Here is a 25,716-nt window from a genome sequence, read left to right on the forward strand (position 1 = left end):
ATCTCTAAGACAGTATTTCCGTAAATTAACTTGTTTTTAAACATGTAATTCCATCCACACAGAGTTATGTAAGCAGCACAAAGCTACTGATATTAGTCATATATAAATATATACTCAAGGCTTTAGCTACATTTGTCTTGCTTCATCTACTCTTTTTAATTATTCAGCACTGAGCATTCCATCATCTTTATGTGCTCTGCAAGCAAACAGCAGCTTTCAGAATTGCACTAAGCATCAGGGAAGGAGGCAGAAAAAAATCTGGCCTTAATGAGGTGAGGAACCAAAATTTTGAGTTGAAGAAAACAGACAAAAAAAAAAAAAGAACAGAATTATTAAGAGGGCAAAGATGGAGAACAGCAGAGGTCACCAGAAGTGAGGTGACACAAGGAAAGGGAACATGGAAGAGCAAAACAGTGAGGAACCAGTCAGTCTATAAAATGGGCAAAGAATAGGAAAAAATGAAGCAATTTTGCAAAGTAAGAAATTTGCCTCTCTGGAAGAGAAGCTCCCACAAAAGCCAGGGTAGGCAGACCAGGTAGAGTCACTCATTAACAAACTCAGAACAAACTACGCTGTCATTGATGTCAGTGCTTTGCTTTGAGAGCATTTCCTCTCCCCCACCCAGAGCACAGGAAGCCTCGCAATAGCTCACTTCCACTGCCAGTAAGGTCACAACGTGTGCCAAGACTGTTCATTAATGAGAAAACTCAACATCCTCAAGACCATCACAACAGAGTCTCTTAAAGCAAACTCGCTTCTCGGGGAGAAATCCAAGGCGCAAAGCAGCAATTCCCGTATATTCTAACGGCACCACAAATAAAAGCTGTGTGCCACTGGCTGCACAGAGGTGCAGTGACAAAGTGCAGTTCCATCCCTGCCAGGGCCAGGGGAACTCACCTCTGTGAGGAGGATGGCCAGCATGTCCTGCCTCTGGAAGCGGATGGCCAGGTGCACCAGGGTGTAGCCCACGTCGAAGGCGGACGGGCGATTCAGCAGCCGCACCTCGTCTGCCGTCAGCTGCCGGGCAATGTCCCCTCCGGATGACTTGTAGGCTTCCACAGCAGCCAGATCACCTTCCACAACTCCTGAGGGCAGAGGAGCAACACACAGCTCGTTTTAGACAGTGAGGGAGCCATTCTGCAACAAGCCACCTCATTTAACAGCTCACCTGTAGCTGCTCTGTAACCAGGCCTAACAGATGAAGATCAACTGCACACCAAGAAACTTGCCTTTTTTTTTTTATTTTAAACAGAAAACTACAAAATCTCAACACTTACCTCATCTTCCAGACCATTACTACCACCCACACTAGCTGGAAGATACAGGAAATCAAAAGCCAGCTCAAAAGTGGACCCATGATGAAACACTAGCAGTAACATACTCACTAGCATTTCATCTGACCAGAGGAGAAAGTCATTCCTTCACAGTACAGTGATTAGTTTGATTATTTTATCTTCCCTTTTATCTTAATAAATAAACCACTGGATCATAGAAACAGGATCTAGTAAAAGAGTTTTGGACTAAAAGTCTTATTTTTTCCAAACAGTACAAAGGGTACAAAGCACAAATTTTTCTCTTCAGCTCACCATCTTTGCTGCTAATGGAACTTGAGACTTTCACTCAGGGTACTCTACTAAAACTAAATTAAACAAATTAAATACGCTGTGTGTACTTTCTAAAGCAAGATGGGAGGCACAATGAATGACCTAATGTCTCCTAGAGTCCCTGGCAATCTGATTCCTGCACCATGCTTCATATCAAGACCATTCATGCTGAAATATTCCTTAGCTGCAATTATCCAAATACACAATCGGTAAGAGGTGGTGCTGCTAACAGTATCTGTTCCAATATAACACTTCCTAAATTTAGAAATTCCTTCAAATATATTCTATTTTGGGTATGTGGTCCACAAGAGAACAGAGCAGTGCTGAATTGAGGAAACAGAATAGTGTCCCTATAGCCATCTTTAGTGGAGAAGTAAATAAAATGTCACTCCTGAGAAGCAGCCCTTGTTGCAGCAGCTCAAGCACAGAAGAGTCACAGCACAGATGACAAAAGAGAGAACTCTCACCCTAATTTCTGCAGCTAAACCTCCTTCCCAGCTCCTGAGAGTCAGTAGCTGAGCAGAGGCCATGAGGCCAAGTCTATCCTTCACTCCATTTGCTCACCAAGACTCAAAAGCTGATGAAAAGGAAAGGTCATCAGACCCAATCAGGACAATCACTCCCACTCAGGATTTAAAATAAAACAAAAAAATTAAAAAACCACAACATTTTCCTCCCCCTCAAAAAACCCCCACATCCCAAACAAGCAAAAATCCCCTACCAAAATTAAAAAATCTCCAACACAACGAATTGAAGTGCCTACTAGCAGAGAAGAACACTAACCACTGGCTTGCTGGTTAATCCAGGATTTAGAAAAGCATTCTTAGCTCAGCCAAAAAGTATCATTTTGAATGCTGAGATTATAAAGCTTTCAGAAGAAACGCAGGGGGGAAAATGGATTATCAGTGCAAGACATTTCTCTACAAAGTTATCAGCTGTGCTCAGTAAGCCTCCACAGATAAAAGTTTGATTATTCGACCATGGTCTAAAACAGAGAAGTTCCAAAACAACAGTTCAACCGCAAATTTTAGTCGTACAATACCTACCCATTCATTCCAAAGTCCTAACAGGCCAGGGCAGAAGGAAAACCATACAGGACAAAATTTTTTTTTTTTTTAATTTTTTTATTTCTGTTGCATGTGTCTGTCTCCTGTAAGGAAGACATCACTGTTCCTCTCCAGCACTACTGTCTCATTCAGTGCCTGCCTGTGTATTCTCCCCAAACGAGTTATGTCTGTCAAATTTTAGTTCTTGTTCTGTAGGAGTCAGAATTGCCAAGTGTAAAATTTTATTTCCATGCAAGCACATTTTTGCCACGGGTGAGGCAATTCCATGGCTGTTGCAATGCATCATTCCAACCAAATCCTCCAAAGTGACATTTTTTGGTATGTGTAGATATTTAATATACACAGATAACAAATCAAATTTCTCATGACTTCCTCTCTTAAGTTATACTGCATCTTTGGCAAATCCAAGAATCCACATGGAAAGAAGGATCTTGATAGAAGAGCAGGTTCTCTGCTATCTTATGACATCCTTAATTTTTTTATTATTACATTAATTTAGAAGAGGCATCTTTTTAAAGACTAACAGCCACTTCACCCCTTTTTGTATTTTAACCACTCCTACTGACACAGGAGAGACTCCTGTTACCACATCTGCACCTTCCACCACATCCCTCAATACAAACACATCAAAGACCACCCAAAGCTGGTAGGTGGCCACTCTGAGAATCCAAATATTCCCAAATAATTTCAAAATTCAAACAAGTATCCCTAAAGTGATCAGACCCAAATCACATTCCAGCCAGCCAGCCTGTCAAGTAGTACATCTTACTACAGCCTACTACTGGGAAAGTCATCATTTTAGTTATTCTTTAGTCCCCAACCCTCAGCTGCTCATTATCACCCTACTCTTCGTCAAACCTCAGCAACAAACTGAGGTCTAGGGCTGATGCTGATGTTGTCACGTGAGGTTTGGCAATGCCTTTTTCAAGCACTAACTACTGCAAGCTGCAATAAAGATCCAAATCAGTGACATGTGCTCTATGCAGCACTGCCAGTTCTGGAAGTTTATTCCCATGTCTTGTAATACTTGACATTCCTAAAAGCCCCATGCCCTAGAATTACTAACATTGTTATATAAGCTGTCAGTTAAAAAGTACATTTCTAAACTTTGCTGATGAGGTTTAAGCCAAAGATCAATTAATACATCCAAACCAGGCAAACTGTGTATGTTTTCTAGGCCTTATTTAAAAGAAGATGATAAACGTATTTTGGGTATAGGGTTGGTGTGCTAAATGATAAACTAGACATCTACAGCTCAGGGAGAGATGGTGACTGTGTACATGAATGGTCATCCTCTATACCTTAATCAAAACAGGTAAAAATGACTCTTTATGACAGGGGGAGCATCACGAAATTTTTGTTTGTCTAGTCCAACTCATTACCACAGCACCAATATTCTATGGGCATTACAAACCCCTGTTGGCCTCTTTGAGCCACAGCAAGAAAAGTCAACGTTTCTCTTTAGCTATTCTTCCAAATATCTACTCCACTGTAGCCACTTCAGAAGAACAGGGAAAATTCCTGGCAGCCCATCAGGTGCCACCCTGCTTACAGTGCTAGTCCATGCAAGCCAAGACTGCAGTGAACACAAAATATTATAGTGATAACAGGCAGACTGAATCAGGCAGTCAGAAATCTGAATCAAAAACCACAAATCTTGCCCCAAAACTATGGGGTGAACTTGCCTATGTGGCCCATTCTTAAGAATTTCCTGCAATTCTGAAATTCAGTATCACCACTCCAAAATGAGACCTGAATATGCTTTTATTGACAATAGGAGGCACTTTCCTACAAAGGCTTTGATTTCTGTGGGATGAGTGAGAGCCTCCAATTCATTAACTCCATTTAAACAAAGCTTAAAAACCCCACTGTTTATGAGAAATATTATAGAAATATTTACTGATGTTCTAATTCACTGCATTTCACAACACAGAAGTGCCTCATTACTTGCACAAGCAGACTGAATCGTGTCCTGATCCAGCACTGTGCCAGCTGGATTACTCCCCACTGACACCCACTGCATTCCCCAGACTGTTCAAATGTCAAAAGGAAGAGTGGCATTTGCCTTAAGATTGTTCCCAGAGCACCCAGGAGCCTCCAGGAGCTCAAGCCCTTGTGAGGGCACAGCCCTGATCAGCTACAGGAGCAACACAAATGCAAACACATCCCAGTGACTCAGTACCATTCTGATCCACATAAGCACAGCTTCCCTTCAAAGTGGACTCCAGAAGTGTCCCTTTGGTGTTACACCTGAAGACACCAGTGGTTGTGTGCCCCCCTAAAAAGTTCTGCTTGGCCTAATGTAAAAGCTCTGACTATAATCTGACATCCTAAGGGAGGGGATAGAATGCCAAGTGCTGCACCCAAGTCACGAGAAAATACAACTGCAAGTGAGAATTCTGCATTTACAGGTTCAACTGTGCTCCCATTTTGCAATTCAGGCATTTCCTCTTATTGGAAGACTTTCACAGCATCAGGAGCCAAGGTTTTTTCTTCTTCTTGTAAAGCCCTGTCTCTTGCAAACAGCACAGATTTGCAATCTCAGTATATATTTGATAATAGAGATTAAGAAGGAAATTTTAAAAGACTAAATTTAAAAAAATATTAATCACCCAATTAGAACTCTTAGTACCATTTTGATCCCACTACAAGTTCTATAACTACCTTCTTTACTAGATGTCAATATTACCCTCATATTAAATAAGCCCAAAATTAGCTGCTAAAACCAAACTGTTCCAGCTTAAGGTGCTTTTAAGTTTATTCTTTAGAACATGTAAATATTTATAGGGTTTAGAGCAGTTATATAAACTTGGCAAATATGCAAGATAGGCTTACAAGCATTTCTAGAAAACCAAGTCCCGTTTTCCCTAATTGCACAGCTCCAGTGGCTTCAGAACAGCCAGATCTAAAAGTTCCCAAGGAAAATACTACAGCAGCAGCCTTTATTTACCTCAATATCTTTCTGATAACTGTGGAGCGCTGGCTGGCACAACCTGCAAATTAAGTAGACAAATTCTTTCAGGCAGACTGATGAAGTTGTGACTATCTAAAGAACAACCTGGGGATTAGGGATTTCTGTGATTCAAGGAGGCAGCAATGCCATGTAACCAACGTGTTCTCACATCTGAGCAGACTTCAAAAGGAAACTCTTCATCTTAAGGAGGTCATTGTGCCTCCTATGTGGGACAATTCCTTGAACTGCTTGGCAAGAGAAGGCAAATTTCTCAAACAACCAAGTTACACATTTTAGAAGTCAGAAGTCAAGACAGATCCCACTGTAACACAGAACAGATCAGAAACACAGAGCCCTGTGCTGCTTCTCTTCTGCTCTGGATAAAATTGCAAGTGGTCTATGTCATATATATGCTCTTATTTACTCATCTACAGACTAATCCTAAGATTGGTTTAAGTGCCAGCAAATGAGAGGCTGATCAACTGACCCACTAAAACCTAATTCTGACACCTGTTCAGAATCCCTGCTCCTTTAACACAGACTGCTGAGGACCTGTGGCATTCTCTGGAGCTGAGTCAGCCCTCAGGCTCTTCCAGCTCTTCACCAGGAGCACGTCAGGTGGCCATAAACAAAATTTTATTGATAAGTAAGTGACTCACAATTTCAGCCCGAGAATAATTTCTCCTTCTGAAGGAAGAACTGCTTTGCAAGCAAATATGACACATCAATGCATAAAAACAAGAAAGGTTGTCTAAAAAACTCATGGGCCTCTGACCACACCCTTCTGTTCCTTCTCATTTTTGATTTCCAGGGCCTCCCTTGTCAGCATTACCACACTATCAAGAGTAGATCACTCTCCAGCTAATGACACTGAGACAGAAACTTCTGTGCATTAAGATTTTTTTGATTCTTCAAGCTCAGCAACTTACATCAGCTTAAAAAGAGAAGTAAATACTTCCAAGAAGACATGTACCTTAAAACTGAAACCATCTAATGCATGACAGGATGACTACTGCCTATTCTTTTTTCCATGCAAACAGCTCTTCCCCCTACATACAGTCCATGTAGTAGGTTTTGAATATATCATCACAAGACAAAGCAGCACAGATGTAAGAACAACTGTTTGAAGATGTCCTTATCCCCTCTCCAATTTGTCAGAGGCATCCACACCCCTTGCTGCTTGCAGGCTTGTACCCCAAGGGGAGGCTGGACAGTGGAAAATCATTAAAGTTAATTATTAAAGTTATCCATCAGTGCTTCTAAGGCAAATTTAAATAACTGGTTTTAAGTTGATAATTTATTCAACTATTTTTAGCATAAAATATCCATCCCCAGCCAAGGCCAGCGTGGCAGGTCATCACCTGGCAGTGAGCAATCCATGCTGCACTTCCCTAAACAGTTCAAGCTGTGACACCAGCAAGGAAAGGTGCATGACCTTTCCTGGCCTCCAGCAGCTTGTTCCCATCCATACACCTCCCACTCCCTTATCACAGCTTAAACAGAACCATCAAGGTTCAGCTACATCATGGATGTGATGAGGAAGGCAGTCTGGGCTTACTAAACCAGCAAAAAAAACCAAAACCCCCAAAAAACATCCCCCAACCAAGCTTCATTTCCAAACATCCCAGAAGGACAGAAAGGGTGGCCTGGGATGACTTTGGGTGGCAGTGCCAGCTGCAAGTACCTTGTTTATGTCAGCCCCTTGGGGCTGCCTTTATAAATACTGAGTGAAGAGCCAGAGGCTCTGCAGACACGGAGCAGGAGGTGCCTCCCTGTCTCCTGGAGCTGCAGGGCAGTGAGACACAGCCCAGCCAACTCCATCCCAGTGTCGGGACAGGGAGACTCCCCTTGCCCACAGGGCTTCTGAACGCCTGGGTAACACCTCTGGCAGTCGTTCAAAAAACTAATGGGCTAAAAAAAACCTGTAGGAGAGATAAAGCAGTTGACAAAGGAAAAACTAAGCAGACATATGTAGGAGTACTAGGAATGAACTAACAGTCCTTTTAAGGATGTACTGCAAAACAAGATTCATTACAGATTGCTCTAAATATTTTGGATTTGTTTGAGAAACACACTCTTAGTGGTTTCTTTCACAGAGCTAAGAATGTGTGCCTACTTGATTTGGGAGGCACCATCCCCACAGGCAGGTCTGGCCCCTGACAGCAGTGTCCACCTTACTGACTTGAACCAAGAGAAGAACACACTCTTCTTTCAGCAAGTGATAAACAGGTGGAGGAGAAAGGAAAAGGAGAAGAAATGCAGTTTACTTTGAATCTGTGAGCTGCAGTTCAAGCTCAGGAGCTGAACTCACAACTCAAGAATCCCCAGCAGTGCCCTGCAGCAAACACACTCCGCCAGCATCACTCTCAAATCCAACCCCCAAGTGCCAGGAGAGAGGAAGCTCCAGGGTAACCCCCAAGCAAACTCTGGATGCCAGAGAGGTTTTATAGGCACAGCCATCCTCATCCATTTGTACTCCTTAAATCCACAGCCAGCTGGAACCAGCTTCACCAGGCCACACAGCAATGCATGGTTGTTGCACATCACATTCCCTGAGTTCCAGAGGCTGCCAGGACTCCCTGACAGTTTGTACCATAAGTACCATGAGTTATAGAAAAGATAATAGAGTTTAAGTATACACTAGTTCCCTCCCAAAAGAAATAAGTCACCTTGGACTTCACATTAATCTTGTTCTAGGTCACTATGATAGAAAACACTGGTGTCATTGTAGAAACCATTTGTAATTCCTCATTGTAGAAACCATTTGTAATTCCTCATTGTAATTTAAACTGGCATTTGGAGGAAGCCAGGTTATCCAGCCACTCTTACTCCAGATTCTGCTTGGATTTTAACAAATTTAAACTAAATGAATCCATTTAAAATCTCATCCTTTTGAGAAAGAATCACTCAACAGATACAGTCACTCTGAAAAAAGCAAGTCAATAAAAAAATTACATTCAATTACATTCACTGGCAGAGTTTGAATGGGGGAATACCACTAATCCTTCTGATTTGCAAGGAATACCCTCCATCAAGGAAACTATTCACGCTGAAAGGCCAAAAGTTGTACTCATCACATTCAGTCCAGCCTAGATTTGCAAGGAACAGAAGCCTTGATGACATGTTTACTTACTGAGGTGGGAAAAGCATTAATGGATGCCTCCAACAGAACAAAAAAAGAAATACAAACACACACAAGTACCTTCTTAAATCTACTTGGTACACATCTCTCATGTTCCAGCTAAAAAGATGTGGAAGAGAGTAGTCTGATACATGTTTTTAAATGAAACTTGACATTAAATTTAAAATCTAGTAAAAAGAATTTTGTACTGGAGTTGAGATATGAAGAGGGAGTTCAACCAAACAGCTGCCCTACAGTATCAGCCATATTCCTTGGTACCTTCTGAGAGATAATATCTAAGAGAAAAGAAAATAACCATTCTGCCAAGAATTCCTCCTTCTCTTGCTGCTTTGGTCTTTATTTTTAACTTCAGGGTTAACTTTAAAAGGTAACTTTTAAACATCTCTCCTACAAAAGATGGATTCAAAGCAAATGGACCCTTCACAACTGAGCTTAAACTTGAAAGTTGCAGTCTGAAGTTCCCAAATCTTAACCAAGCACCATCTGTCAGATGGAACAGGGTAACACACAAACTCTTGGTCCATCAATGTTCACAAATTCACTTGGCATTTAACATGAACTTGTCCTATTTTATAATTTTGCTTGGCTAAGGACTGACAAGTGTTCAGCTCAGCTAAAACTTCCCAAGAGCTCCAGCTGGCGAACAAACAGAACTAAGTCAAAGTAACTCACTTGATTTCCATGGTAAGAACAGATGCTTTGGGCAGAATTATTCAATTGACAGTTAAATTGTTTTAAATATGTCACACTAAGATCACCAGCAGAAATTTGGCTTATTGCTTCAATGATTACTGGCTAAACTGGTGTACCTTTCCAGCACAGACACACCACACAACAACTAGAGACAAGCACAAGAGAATCCATGCAACTTCCATCAATCTTCCCAAGGTTATTCCTATTACAGGGAGCATTTGGAAATAAATCATATTTGTAATATGCAATATTAAATGATGTGACAAAGGACTGATAATCAACAGCTTTGTTTGCTGGTTCCTGTCCCCCCCATCATCCCTCCCCTCCGAGGTAAAAACCTGAAGTCTAGTAAGTGTTTGAGTCAAAGAATCCGTGAAATCTTTCAGCAGGCAGCAGTAACAATCAGCACACAACTTCATCTGCATTCTGCCTTTCTCACCAAGATCCCTTTAGGCCAAATCATTACTGTCTTACAAATCTTCTGTGAACATAGTTTTGAGGTTTATGTTCAACTATATAGTCACAAGCAACATCAATTACTTGCAAACCCACATTCTTAAATATAAATACAACCCTTCCCACACAGGTTAAATCAGAAACTGTGAAATATTTTAAGTAACATTGGAATAGTCAAAAATCACTTTTAAAAAAACAGAGGGAGAAAATACCCTAATAGTTAATACAATTGCTATCAGAATGCAAGAACTGAAGGTATCAGGAAATACTGAAGCGTCTCTTTCCAAAAGGAAGTGTGCATGTCTAACTATTCACACAACACAAAAATAAACTAGAATATTTATTAGCTCAGAGAAACCAAACACAAAAACACTTACACCTGATCAAGTATGTTAAACAAAGCAGCTCCACAAATTAGGTTTTTGATTACAACAACCATGAAGTGACTTTGTGAAACATTAAGGAACAGCATGAGACATACTAGTAGAGGCAGAGTTTCAAATGAAGTGTTTTACTCTAAAAATAGTTGCATATTTCAAGTGTTGAAGCTGCTCGTATGCTGGGGCACACGATATCTGCTTCTGGGAAGCTACAGCACAAAAGTTAACTCACAAGGTCAATAACTGAAGAAGACCCTGCTCTCACATGGCTCTGTTCTTTAACAGCACTGTGAGAATTATCCAGCATTTTTCCAGGAAAGCACGAAAATACAAAACAAAATTGGTATTTGAATGTTTTTGAAGCAGCTGACTACAAAAATACTTTCAGAAAGCCTGTAAACATTTACAACACAGTATGTGTATTAATACAACATTATTACTTTCAAGGTCAGTATTACACATGCAATTTCTTGGAGCTACATATTTTGGTGTTATTTTTAACATCTGACAGAGCATCTTGTACTGTTGCAAGCTCTACACTGTTTACAAATACTCCCAAGCTGCAGCTGCTGACTCTACAGAGCATGTCTTGCCATAGCAAAAAGAAGAGTAATTTTAATTATCCAGTAACGGCATTTTTTACAGTACTATAGGCACTTGTTTTCTGTAGATTGGCATTGTAATTTTTCCACCTTTTGACAATTACGTGGAACAACAGGATTTGGTTACAATATCCATTTCTACAAAAGGTCAAAGAAGTCCAAGCACACTTGAGAGACGCGTCTAACCCGGTTCAGATTATGGATGAACTTCACAGCCTCTCTTAGCAGGTGCTATTTCAGGAACCTCTGCATTTGGCTTACTTTTTAAAATGGAAATGCAGAGATAAAAAAAGCTGGTTTGAAATCAAATGCCAAGTTTCTGTTTTAATTCTTCCTTCTCCCAAAATACTTAACCACGGGCACAAGAGCAGAAGGTAGCAGTAAACAACTTACCGACACAAGCATTTAGGAACAGCCAGTCAGTCTTTTTCATTCTATTTTTTATTTGCTTTAGTTTTTTGAAGTCAACTTCAAGCTCCTCCTTGCTGCCAACAGCTCCAGCCAATTCAATTCTTTGGAAGTCCATTTTCACATCAGATTCACGTTTGGTTGTTGGTGGAGATCTTCTTTGGCTATTACCACTACTACAGCTGCCTCTCCACCGAGCCCTGTCTTGCTCATTTATGATGGAAGAAGCTTCTTCTGTGTCTGCCAGTTCTATTGCTTCAATGTTGTTGGGTCTGGGATGGTCACACACAACACATTTCCTGGCCTTGGCCCAGTTTTCATATGTACAAACAGAACAAGTCCAGTGCTGAGCCCTTGTGTTCAGTTTATTTCTGTCATTGTATTCCTCGCACGGATCCACGGAAAAAGGGACAGGTCTGGAACCAGAGCCTGAAGACTGAGGGGACTCCGTGGGACTCCTGGTCCTGCGCTGAGACAAGCACTGGGTACACCTTATAGCTCTTGGCCAGTTCAAGTACGTGCACATGTGGCACGACCATTTATTTGCACTTTCCATACTGTAGGATGATTTAACCCTCGGTCTTGCGCTGGAATCCGGGCATATCAAAGGACTGCTCCCTCCTTCGGTGCTCGTGGGATCCCAGTCCCTACCGATATCACTGGAACCACTTTTGAAAGGATCTTCTGTGATAATTGTTCCGCTGGGTCTCTGGGCACGACACATGGTGCACTTGATTGCAGAAGGCCAATTCTCATATGTACAATACTCACAGGCCCATTTAATTCCACGCTCTGTCATCGTGCACTTCTTGAAATGAACTGCGGCGGGCGGAAAGCTGAGGAGTCAGAACACACCATCAGTACACAGTGACAGCAAAGGAGCTGTTCAAAACAACAGATGAATGAGATTTAACCCTGTGGATATAAAAAGCAGGCTGGGCAAATGGGCAATCTTTTTTCTTGACACTATTATAACATATAGGGGGAGTAAAATCACTGTGAAAAGGGTAAGACTTGACCTACCAGCATTTTACATGCGGAATTTGGGATTTACTAGTGCAGAAACGACAAAAAAACCTCAGTCCTGCATTTCTGAAATTCCTCAAATTTGCACAGAGCCTTCCAAACAAATTCAGAATATGCATTAAGCACTGAGAATACTAGAGAACAGACCAGTACAGCTACAGAAACAAGTTATAAATATTAAATTATTAAAATAAAACTCAATAGGAATACAGCAGTATAAGAAAAGGAACACAAAGTCTAGGTCTTGCAACATCCTGTAATCACAAGATTTGGAAGGAAGGAGTGTATCAGGTGGGTAGTTACACGGTGAGTAAGCAGTTCTTTCAGGAAAGGAAGGTGTCAGAATTTACATAAAATGCTTATATTTTGAAAATTTTATAAATGTGCTTAACCAAGACTAGGTCTTGACTGGACATCACCCATATCAGTAGTGTTACAGTGAGAATGCCACTTGAAAGCAAGCACAAGCTGTGTGTGTTTACAGGCTAAGATGGTATTTTCATGCTATAAATTCACATTTCAACCCAATTCCAACTCACTTTTTCTCTAATGAAGAGGGGATTCTGTCTTCATGCTGGCTCAGACCTTTTCTTCAGATTGACAAATATGAAGGATGAGACTAAGCAGATAACTATTCCTGTAAACAAAATGAAAACAGGCTCATTATTCGTTTCCTACTGGACCTGAGTAACCAGAAAGTTAATTATTAAATGCCACACCTATTCCAATCCCAATTTACTTGGTTAAACCCAGTCACGACCTGCTGAGGCCAAGGGAGACTGATTAAAATAAACCAATATTTATTAAAAAACGGTCGCCACACAAGCGGCCAATCTGCTAAAGTAAAAGATCCAAGCAACAACAAATTCACACCAAAACATCCATGAAAACTCTTACTGCAATCTGAAACCTAGGACAGGGAAGGCAGAAAAAGCTTTGTGTAGAGAGCATAATAGAGGGAAAGGGTAAGGCAGGTAGATAAAGGACAAAAAGACAAACATATACAGCACTTCCTCCCTTTCCCCAGAATAGTTACTCAGCTTGTAAAACTCAACAATGTGCTGGTTTTAAGAACATAAAACTGATTAAATACAAACTTGTCACAACACTTGACCGACACTTCTTATTTATCATATTGCAACTCTCAGCTAACAGAACCACCCAGAGCCTAGGAAACTAAAACTCACAAGTTGCACAACAGGACAAACTTCAAAACTAGACACACCAAACTAAAAATTAGTTTATACCTGTTCCCCAACTGGCAAATGTTTTATGAGTTAGTACATTCTTCACTGAAATACCTTCACACACACCTTGCTCTATCAGGACATAGCTAAAACTACTTCAATTTGTCACCCTTATTCCTACTATCTCCTCCTGAGGACTCCAGCACAGCCCATGGGTTTTTTCCAAGAGCTCAAGTGATCTATTCAGCAGATCAGGTGGCTGCATGAATGAGGGGCTATCGCATGGCCGGGACAGAGGAGAGGGCAGCACTATCCTTTTCCATAGCAATCCATATTTATGCTGCATGAAAGCAGAGGAGCAATCAGGCACACAGAAAGCTCAGGTTCCATAGTACTGGTTTGAGCAGCTTGCAGAGCACTTCACTCCCACCTCGACGTTATAAAACTGTGTCAGACTGAGGAATGTGCTGAAAAGGCAATTAGGGCTCCTACTGCTTCCCCTCCACCATCCCTGACAGATACCCATGTCCATTTATATTGGTGAAAAAAGCAGCAGGATCATACCAAATTCCCCATATCTGTGATAAAGTGAAAAATACATACATATATACAGAAGACTATACAGTTAATTGATTTGACTAAAGGTGACTTTGAAAAGAAGACTTTTTGGGAACTTTAACAAAAAAAAAGGTTCCTCTATTTTGCCAAAACACCTCATATTTGAATACACTAGACACAAGGTTTAACTATTCAATTTGGTCAAAGCTTTTCCCCCAATTCCCAAAATAAGGTTTTTAATGACTTTCTTAACAAGCTTATTCTCTCTAGAAACAGTGAAGCTTTTTTAGGAATTAATGTTTTGTAGTTAGAAACACGGGAGAGTTGAATGTGGTTTCATGAGAAAGAGAAAGAGAAGGCAGAAGGACACTACCCCTGCACTCGCCCACTGCCACCAACAGACTGTGCCACCAAGGACCACCAAAAGTGGCTTGAGAATAATTCCTACTGGAGCAGAAGCTGGTGTGGCAGGAGTAGGTGATGCTTCCCATCAAATGCATAAACAGTGTGTGATGGGTATCTGTAACTGCAAATGGTTTCTTCCCTGCCCTAGTTTGTAAAGCCTTAAACAATGCAGTTCCCACTGCAGACAAATCCCAACCCACATTTGGGATGGGGCATGAAAACAAGGCATCATCTGTTTTAGCGATATTAAGACCGGGAAAGGAGATTGCAGCTCAAGTTGGAAAGCAGCTGGCTGCAAAAACAATCTAAACAAGTGTTGAGATACTACTTAGGAAACTAAAAAGCTCAGGACATCCCACGTTACAGGAAAGCTTTCATACATATCACAAGATCAGCTTTTTAGCTGCAATTATCTTCTGTGCCCCTTAAAAAGCAGATGCTCTCAGACATAATTCTTAGAGAGGCTGAGCATCTGCAGCTTTGAAAGCCTCTGAGATATGAGCTCACCACCTCTGAACACAAGGCCTCGGGTTATTATGAAGTAAAGAATATAAAAAGGTTCAATAGAGCAACGCAATTTCTCTTTCTTGACAGCTCTGCTAACACCAAGTATGGCAAAAAAATTCAGGGTTGAGGTTTTTTTTACTGTTTTATTGTTTTTTACTTGGTCTGACCTCTAGCTCTACCCACCACAACAGCCACCCACGGATGGGTCTGGTGTCTGGTAGGCAGAGTTGGAGGTCAGAGATTCCAGACTCATCCAATTTTGTTTTCCCCAGGAACTGCAGTGACAGGACAAGGGCAAATGGCTTCACACTGAGAATCGGTTTAGATTAGGTATTAGGAAGCAATTCTTAGTTGGGAGGGTGGGGAGGCTCTGGCACAGGGTGCCCAGGGAAGCTGCGGCTGCCCCTGGACCCCTGGCAGTGTCCAAGGCCAGGCTGGATGGGGTTTGGAGCAACCTGGGATAGTGGAAGGTGTCCCTGCCATGGCAGGGCGTTGGAACAACATGAGCTTTAAGGTCCCTTCCAACCCAGACCATTCTGGGATTCTATGATTACTGATGATAGAGCATCACCATCCAGCCACAGCAGTTTGAAGCTTATTACATTTTTTCCCAATTACTTCTTTGACTCTGTTTTCAAGTTAACTTGTTATTTTAGATTCCTCACAGAGGAGAAGCTGAATCACGGAGTGCCTCCTCTGACAGAGAAATAGCAACACAGTGACTGTGAAGTGCAGGTGCATGACTTTATGTCCAAAAAGCATGAGCAGACAAGAAATTAAAACCCACAAAACTTCAAAACAAATTCCAATTGATCAGTTTAGACAGTGTGCTGAGTATCTTCTGGACACACTGGTAGAGTAACTCAGTACACTGAAGAGAAAAATATATTAAATTACGATAAATAAGGGGAAGAAAAAAAAAAAAAAATCAAAACTTGATCAGACCACCCTTTTACTACATAAATTCAGTCAGAAAAGATCACCTAGAATAACCAGAAATTTGGTTTTTGCTTTGGTTTAACTTTTAAGAATGTTCTTTTAGGTGCATAGGAAAACACAAAAAGGCTCACAGAGATTGGGAAATGAAGTTCTCAAATAGCACTTTTATGACAGGATATATTACACTCCCCTCAATTTAATTATTCACTGTGTCCAGAAGTTGTTTTTCCTTTGGCTCAAACAAGGAACAATATGGAGCTCCTCTTCATTAAACGATCAAGCTCTCCCTGTAAACAGGCCAGATGCTGATTTAGACCAGTCTACACTACGGATTTTTTGCTGGGATGGTGCTGGCATCTGTGCTGGCTGAAACCTTACGTAATTACACCAATCAAATCAGTGTTCCCACCTCAAACTCCTTTTGTTCATGTGTGCAGATTTTCAAATAAAACTGTTTCTGTATTTACAGGGGAAAAGGGAGTTCAAGGTGCCAACTCCAGCCTTCAGCAAGATTTGCAAGGCAAAGCAAGAACGACCCTCCTTTCCCCCCATGTAGCTGCCTCTCTGCTCCAGAAAGAAAGGCAGGCTGGTTTCTTTATTTTAAAAACACTAAAGCAACTTTTCAGATGAACAAAAGAAGCAAAAGCATCTTGTTCTGAAAGAAAGGGATCTCTATTAACAAATGCTGAATCTATTAATTGAGCACTTCAGGAGTATAGAAGGAAAACCTTTCACAAATCCTTGCCTAATTTTCCAAGGTGGAAATTTACTGACTTTTTTTCTCTTACCTTACCAAATTTACTGATTCAACCTTCAACTACTTGCTCTTCTTTCTCAAAAATTCAGTATAAGCCTCACCAGATCAGCACATCATAAGCAGAAAGCTTGAACCTGGGCTTATATAGTTTGAAGGCAACTAACAATAAGCTCCATTGTTGTCTCTGCAAATTAATTTTAATAAAATTAAGAACCCTGACCTCATCAATGAAACAACCAAATCAGATCAGCACTGAATCTGGAAGCTTTGCAGCAGTATCTATGTACTGTAATAAAGAACAGAAAGATTAATGCAAAGTCACAAACGCAGAAGCATTTTCTGTATTAGCCTGGATACACTGAAGCAAGGAATTTAATAAGCAAGCATAGCTTGCTTTAGTTGTTAGGACAGTTCTTTAAAAAGGCAAGGATTCTGTCCCAAACAGAGCAACAAGAAGGAGAAAACACTCAGTCATCTCAGCAAAAGAGCACTAAAATAATTTTCTGCAAGCTGCTCTGTGAGGTGGGGGTTTTACTTAGGAAATTTTAATTTCCTTAAGGAACACCAGCTGGCTGTTTGCAGTGCAGACAGCAGGAACAGGACCCAGACTGCAGCAGCCACAGAATGCAGAAACCCCTTCTCACCAAAGACAGATCCAAGCAAGAACCATGTTGGGAGGCTTTGGTCAAACTGCATTATCCTCCCATCCTCAGCCCAGCAAGAGCACTGCTCCAAAACACACGTGGATCACCTGTGGCTCTGCTGAGCAGTGGAGCTGCTGTCCCAAGAGAAGCACCACCCAGTTAAGATTGGTGCAAAACTCAATTCTATTAAAAACCAAATCATTGCCATGCACATCACAACACAATCTACAAACTACAGCATTAATGGTGCATGAGAAAACTGAAAATATTTTTGTTGTAACTAACTATTTACAATCTAGTATGTTAAGTGAATTCTAACATCTTCAGTTTTGATAGTCCAGATCACCAAAAATACTCCTTACTGCAGATTTTTAGGTACGACCTGCCTCACTGCCTAAAACTTTTCATTTTATAAGTTGGCAATGAATTAAAATCCAGGAGAAATCCACAAAGAAACACAGTGCAAGAAATGCAGTTCTCTTAACAGAAAAAAGCAAGAAAGTAGGAATTAACTTCTGAACACATCCAGAAGTCTGTTCATTGGGTGAATTCATATTGGTTTCATTTACATAAAATTAATAAAAAATTGTTTTCATTCTGCTTTATGGACTCGTATCTCATTTCAAAGCATCTTAAATCTACTTTATTAGGTATTTATGGGATTCAGAAAAATTATGCTGATTTTGCTTCAGCTTTCTTTTCAATATTCTATTCACACTTCCAACCCAACTGCTGACTTTTCATAAGCAAAAGAATTTATATGCAGCTTTAAAGCAGGAGAATGTCCAATTTTGCTAATGCTTTATGCAGTAAGAAGGAAAACATTTGGGAGGTTTCACATCTTTGGAAACATCTGAAATACGAATTTGACAATTAACTTCATCATTAGGTCTACAACCTAATGTAAACGGACACTTCTGAAAAAGTTGAAAACTCATCACAGAATTAACAGATATTTGAGACTCGTAAACATTTGCTCTTTCTGAATTTTTTGTTTTATTTTTATGTTTATCCCTTGAAGCACTTTTGTGCTCTTTGCCACTACAGTTAACCCTGTTTGTGTGACTTGCACAGCGCAAGTTTCCATTTTATTCATTGCTCACCTCAAATGGGTCAAACTCCATACCGCTCTATCAAATTTGGGACTAAAGGCTAGGAACATCTTAACTGCTGAAAACAACCTATAGAAAAAACCAGTAGCAGCAGCTTGCAGTTCAGCCCTCTTTCTTTTTCAGTGTTGCTTTTTTGTTTTGTTTTAACCTCAGTTAAAAGCGAACAAGTGTCCAGATGAGATGTTACTACACATTAGAATGGACTAAATACATCTGACTGCTTAGAAACCAATACCATTTGGGCAAACAAGGGTAAGCAGATCAACAGTTACATAATACACAACATCTCCCACACAATACTAATCAAAACCCAAGCAAAATGACTTAAAATAATGAGCTATGATAGAGTATTTGCATAAATAAAGCCAGCTGCATTTAATGAATTTGACCGTGAACAGCAACAGATGAATACTGACTTAAGATCTACAGTAACAAACATACACAACCAAACAACAGAACTGTTAAAACTTCATTTTTAAAAAGACATTAGCCTTGGACAAAGTACAGAAGTTGAACAAGATGTCTCTTTATAAAAAGTGAGGTCAAATACAAAAATAGTTTATCTGTGTTTAGACTGCCTCAAACACCAGACCCATTTTTGTTTAGCTCTCAGCCATCCTCACACACAAGGAGGAAAACCAGATGTCAGGCTCTGACTGAAAACACACTGTGGAGTCAGACATCAAAACTCTGAAACACTTAAACCTGTCCAACAGCAGGAACATTAGACCAAGACTTGCACATTTTCTAGTAATTATCCCCTGGACCTCCTCAATACTGGCTGACCATAAATTAGAGCAGAGCTGCATACACAGCCACCATTTGGTAGAGGAAAACCACCTGCCTCCAGATGAAACATGGAAACACACTCAGCATCCACTGCTGGGCAGTTTGTTCCCAATTAATGGCAAGCCACGTTCAGATACAGCTAAGGACTGTCTTTGGTACATGCATTTGCAATTGGGTTACATTTAAGGCAAGTCCAGTTCAAGTGAGCCAAACAAACTACACTCATTTTATCCAGTTCTTCCTCAGATGCTGGCAAGGCAGCAAAGTATCAAAAAGAGGGGAAAAGAAAAAAGAGAAGCAAAAATGCTATTATCACAGCACACAAAATCCACTAGTGTGGATACTGCTGCTTAACACAGTGCAAAGAACTAGCATCAAATATCACAGGGAAAACAAATCCAAACTCCTTCTAGAGAGAGAGTGATACCAGTTTGTTTTCTTTTAGTTACTTTTTTTTTAACCTTACAATTAGTAATCTGTATTTTGGTCATAATCCATATCTCTGAGTTAATCACTGCAGAGTACTCTGCACTGCTGGAAAGTTTCAGAGTAACAGCTCTAAAACAGAAATAATGGATTCTGGGGTGGGAGTAAGTTTCTACAAAAGGAAAAACTGAACAACCTTCTTTAAATAAACCCTTTAAAAGCCACGAGGCGACAATTCTTTTTATCCCAGCCAAGCTAAACAGTAATGGGGAGGTCAAAATTAAAAAGTAAATAGTCCAGCAGCCCATCCCAGCCCTTCAGCAAGATAAAAACGAGCTTCTCAACAGGCACCCAAGTAAGGGGAAGCCTTTGCAGGTAAAACCCAAACTGCCTGGCCCATCTGTCAGACGATGTCAATGACAACCAGACATGGGTCAGACACCATGTAAAAAATGCTCCTGACTTACCAGGGCAGTGAGAACCAGTAAAAACCAAAAGTATATACTTGACACTTCTTGAATCAAAGATTGAGGCTGTTCCACGGAGTACTGAAGTAACAGCAAGGAATAAATATGCCAGCTGCCTGCTTAGATACTGGGAGGATGAATGGAGACTCAAGGAATACTTTCAAGCCCATTAGCCAGAGAGCAGCACAAGTCAAGCTCCCACAGTGCAATTCCAGTCCTCACAACCACAAAAACTGAGATTCTCGCATAAACTAACAATCACCATCACAAAGCAAACTTCCTATTTTTTGCTGCAATTATACACATTTATGGGATTTTTGACAGACCTTTTTCTTCCCAGATAATCAACTGACTGCACCAAGAGCCACACAGTTTTCAAATGAGTGGATCTATAAAAGTGTTTCTAAATTCCAAGTCACTAAAAGATTACTGATCACAAGTTTTAATCTGCTGAAAAAAAACCCAAAAAATAACCCCAGATCAATCAAGTTTATTTTTCTTTCCAGAGTCACAGAAATCCTGGTTCTGACAGTTTTGTTTAGCTCAGGAACACCAATTCCAGAATATCTACAAGTTACCAAGAAAACCAACACACCTTACTGAAGTTTCTTAATGCCCACCAAACCCCTCAGTAACTCCAACTTTCTCTGTTTTACTAAAAACACCTTCTCAGGACCAGATGCTAAATCAAACTGAAGTCAAAGAACCACATGGAGGATTTTCAAACCTTGACAATTAACCACAGAAGTAATGGCAAACATAACCCAAATAAAACAGCACCATGTCTTGGCTTCTGGCACAGTGGGAGGGAGAAGAGAAAACTGCAGCCTCCTTGCTCACAAGTCACACTTCCAGACACAAGTCCTACTTACACAGCCCTATTTACACTTGCCAAAGCACACACAGGTCCATCTTTTCAGTCCCCCCATTCCCTGGACAGCAGGTTACATATCTGGTTTTCACTTTGTACCTAGTTCTCAGTATTGCAGGTATTTTCAGCTCAATTCTGAACTTAAAGACAACCTTAAATTCTGTGTCTTCGCCAGCATTTTTCTCAGAAGTAATAACTGTCCTTAATATAAAATTTGAATACAAACAAAATTTGCAGCCATTCTCAGCAAAAAAAATCCAACTTAGTAGATGTAACAACAAACAAACAAACAAGCAAACAAATAAAAAAACCAACAATCCATGCAGTAGTAGCCTTGTCTTAAGAATAGGCAGAACAGATTACATCAGGACAAACCCAAATAACCAAAGGGAAAAATGCCAACTTAATTATATCTCCTGCACAGTAAAAAATGCAAAAGGGCTGCAAATTTGGCTGCTTCCTAGGCAAGATGCTCTGCACATACCAGTCTCTGCCACTGTTTCCAATGTATTTCCTCCCCATGCTGCTTGTAAAAAATCTAGTATTCCTTCTGCTTCCTTGAACCAGGGACTCCATATCAGTCCCCTCTTGAGGAGACTTCTCTCTTAAACATCACTGCTCTCATTCCCTGCTCCATCCCCTCCACACATCTCCTCTCTCTGCTCTTCACTAAAGTGAGTTTCTGCATAAATTTGAGAGCAGCACAGGAAAAGAAGTTGTTTTGAAAAACGTCAGGTGAACACAACTCCAGTTTGACTACAGAGCTCCTGAACACCTGCCTAAGCCATGAAAGAAGGAAACACAAAATCATATGTATTATTATAGATTAACATGTTCTCAGAATTGTTGTTGAAGTACTACAGTTCCTCTTTTAAAGCACGTTAACTGGTAGACCCCAAAGAGGTAATTATTAATCTTACACTTCAAGAAAGTTCCAAAAGAATTAACTACGTAGAGCTGCTGAGCTCCAGCCAGTGATGATGCAAAAATGAGCACAGTCACCATCCTGGGCAAGCTGAAGCAATGACAGCTACACAAGAAATGTCATGAGAAGTACCAGGAAAGTGTGTGGATTCCAAATGTTTGAAATCTTAATTTGAAGACACATGTTTTCTTTTTAAGGAGTAACAAATTCCATCCGATTGACATTATAAAGTTACAATTATCTATGTTATTTAACTGATTTCACCAAGCTATGCCATCTGACAAGTGGCAAACACTTTCTCCATCAGCTGTGTTGAAAAAATTTTTCTCTTTTCAACTTTGCCTTGTTTCCCTTTTCATGCTTTAAAAAAATAAAAAATTAAGAACTCTGTTACATCTAAGCCAGCCATTTTCAGCTGCCAAACTAAAGTTTAGTTCCATTTTAGTACCAGGAGACTGTGGATCATAATTCATGCAGTTAAACTGAGGATTACTTGTTGACATCAATTTTGAACAGCCCAAAATAACCCAGTCTTCAAATTTTGGGGGGAGGAAAGGGCATGAGATTACTAAAAGAACTGGCAGCAGCAGTTTAAATGCTTTGCTGTGATTAGCAGAGAGCACATCACGACAAAGAATGTATTGATCTGAAGTTGTGCTAGAACTGATATGGCAAAGAGAAGCTGGAAAGAGAAACATTAACACCCAAGTTAATACCACATGAAGGAGCCAGTAAATCTCACTTGAAAGTGCCTGAGAGAACATTTGATTGTTTGATTGACTGTATTAAAAATAACCTCCCATTCAATCAGTAAAGCATTTCCTACTTACACTTCTGACTTATTTACAGATCCTTCTTGCAAAGGGCACCCAAGATGGGTGGGAATTCCCGTCCCTGAGGAATTTACAGGTCAAACAACACACAATGAGAATGGCCACACACAAAGCTAAAAATGTCCCCTTGACCCGTTCTGCATTGGAATTAGTCTCCAATTTAAGTCACGCTCCTGTGATGAATCCTGTTCACGCTTTTATGCCACTCAGCATTCCAATTACATTAATATTTGTAATTATACTTCTGAGAAAATGCTAATGGACACAACTGCACAAGAACAGATCACAGCCTCGCAGGTCACCCCCACCTGCTCGTCCTTGCTTAAGCAGCAGAAGGAAAGTAAAGGTAGTAATTTCTTTCTCCTTCAAGAGAAGAGCACTACATTATTAGTTTCACAGATCCCACAAAACGCAGCACATCCAAAGGCTTTATTCTCTTTGAATGCCGTGACAGACTTAAACCAGAGGTGATCTTTTACATATGACATGCCAGACTCCCCATGCTGAGACACCAACTCAGCCTGACCTTCGGAAGGAGGCCAGCAAATGAGTTCCAGAACACCTCCTGCTGCTCACCTGCTTCCCCCTCTCTGAGTAACCACGGAAAAAGGGGAAAAAAAAAGAAACACAAATCTATTCTGTGGTCACCAAAGACCCATAAGCAGAAGGAAAAACAAAACTAATTAAAACACATCATTCCTGAACTACTGTTAAAAGGTTCTGCTCACACCAGAGTGAGCTTTAAGAAGAGAAAAAGGGAGTTACTACACAGAAGACATCTCACCTTTCAATTTTCACCCCAACAAACGCATCAAAGCACTAAACTCACATGCCAGCTCCACCACTTGTGACACTGCGGGCAGCTGGTGAGCAGAGACTGTTCAAGCACAATACAAAGCCTGTCAAACAACGTTTGTTTACTACATCAACCCCCAAGAATTCCAGAAAAAGTTGTCATTATTGCCATCGCTGAAAGTCACCGCGGCGGCAGAAAGTTCTCAGCAGGCGGGCTGTGCCAGCCGTGCAGGACAGCCGGATCCATCTTCTCCATCACTGCTCCCAAGGGAGCGGTGACTGCTGTGGGGACAGGCTGGTTCTGTCACTGCCAACCAAAGGCTCACAGACACATCCAAGGGACTCACAGACACATCAATGACCTCCGCAGATAAGTTTATCTCATCCTGCCAGGAAGCTGCTGCAGTCTGGACCGCGAAGGCAGACAGAGAGGCGCTGGAAGCAGGGATTACCAAGGTCTGCCTCGCTCCTTTATCCAACTTGCCTAATTTTTTGTTTAGACTTCGATCCCCAAAGACGAGCTCGATTTTGAAATACTTCTCGCACTGTACTTTACTTCTGATAAAGCATCGACAATGCGTGATCACAGAATGAATCACAGAATGGTTTGGGCTGGAAGGGACCATAAAGATCATCCTGTTCCAATCCCTGCCATGGGCAGGGACACCTTCCACTATCCCGGTTGCTCCAAACCCTGTCCAACCTGGCCTTAGACACTGCCAGGGATCGGCAATACCATGGAAGTTCTACTCCGCAAAACCCACACACACAACCCATCATCCCCATCACCTACTCCAGCACCGCGTGCAGATCCACACAGGCACATCTGAACAGGAACCGAATCAAAGCAGGAGGGTGGGAAGAAGTGGGAGAGAGGCAGCACAGGCATGATCTCACCCAGGCACAGCGAGGCACCGCAGCCCGGGCTCCGGAGCGCCAGCCGCGGCAGAGAAAATCCGGGTTTCCTGCCTTTGTACGGAGGTTGTGCCAGCCTGCCTTCCCTCGGCAAACCCTTCCGTGCGGGACAGCGATCCCAGCGGAGCCGGGGCCGCGCTGAGGCGCCTCCTCGCAGCCCCCGACCCGCAGCGGCTCCCCGGCCGGCTCCGGCTCGGCTCGCCCCCGTTCCCCCTCGTCCCGCAGCGCTGCCCGAGGAGGGCAGTGAGAGCACAGCGCCTTTACCTTTCCGCCGGGATCCGTCCCTCAGTCCCTCAGGAACACGCTCGGAGCGCTGGGAGCCGCCTGCGCCCCGCGCCGCCCCCCCCCCTCCCGCGCTCCCCCCCCGCTCACGACATGGTCTCTCCCGAGGCGCCGCGGCTACCGCGGCCGCGGGCGCTCCCACTCGGCGCGGCGGGGGGGGGAGGCTCTGCCCGCGCTCCTCTAATGGCGGCGGCCGGAGCGGCCCAAAGCAAAATAAACCCCCGCACGGCCGAGATGCACGTCAGCGCGGCCTGCCGCCCTGCGCGCCGCCCATTGGCTTGGGCCTTTCCCGCCTTCCGCCAATCGGCGGGCGGCTCTTTGCGCAGAGCGGTGATGTCATCGCTGCCGAGGGGTGCGGCGCGCAGGGCCAGCGCTAGGGGGCGCCGCCCGTCCCGACCCCTCAGGGCGAGTGTGGCGGGACCCGTGGCGGGACCCTCGGCGGGCATCCGTGCTGCCTTCCCGCTGCTCTTCCTTCCCGCCGCCCTTCCCGCACACCCCGCCGCTTCCCGCACGTCCCGCCCGACCCCTCGGCACCCCAGGGCCCTCCCCGAGCCAAACATGCGCTCAGAGCGCGTTAGTAGTGGAGGCGAGAGCATCGCGCCGTGGTTCCGCGTCCACCACGGTGCGGGGTAGATGGACATGGAAGTTTCCTGTGGAAATAAGCCCTCAAAAAACCTCCTTGTGATGGCACGTGGAGGACACTGCTTTGTGGCAGCTGATCACACAATCACGGAGTCACTGAGGTTGGGAAAGCCCTCCGAGATAAGCGAGTCCAGCCTGTGGCTGATGCCCACCTTGTCACCATGCCAGAGCACCGAGTGCCATGTTGAGGCATTCCTGACACATCTCCAGGGATGGGGACTGCTCCACTGGCCTGGGCTGCCCTTTCCAGTGTCAAATCACCCCTTCCGTGGAGAAATTGCCCCTAATGTCCAACCTGAACCTCCCCTGGTGCAGGTTATGTACTCTATCG

General features: G+C 42.3%; 1 protein-coding gene across 2 annotated transcripts in view; it reads right to left on the reverse strand.

Moving 5' to 3' along the window:
- ZRANB1 (zinc finger RANBP2-type containing 1) overlaps positions 1–24,975 on the reverse strand; it is a 39,653-nt gene extending 14,678 nt beyond the window's left edge. Inside the window, exons 1-4 of one of the 2 annotated variants that reach the window (XM_085064619.1) lie at positions 24,726–24,975; positions 12,871–12,968; positions 11,291–12,141; positions 898–1,085 (exon numbers count right to left, since the gene is read on the reverse strand). In XM_085064619.1, the coding sequence (XP_084920745.1) occupies positions 898–1,085; positions 11,291–12,104 (1,002 nt within the window). In that variant the 5' untranslated portion in view covers positions 12,105–12,141; positions 12,871–12,968; positions 24,726–24,975. Of the gene's footprint in view, positions 1–897; positions 1,086–11,290; positions 12,188–12,870; positions 12,969–24,725 lie in introns of both variants that reach the window. The other variant, XM_085064621.1, reaches the window with a different exon arrangement.
- Between the last annotated feature and the right edge of the window lie 741 nt (positions 24,976–25,716).

This window comes from Lichenostomus cassidix, chromosome 6 (assembly GCF_008360975.1).
Source record: "Lichenostomus cassidix isolate B80296 chromosome 6, HeHo_3.0, whole genome shotgun sequence".
Lineage (NCBI taxonomy): Eukaryota > Metazoa > Chordata > Aves > Passeriformes > Meliphagidae > Lichenostomus > Lichenostomus cassidix.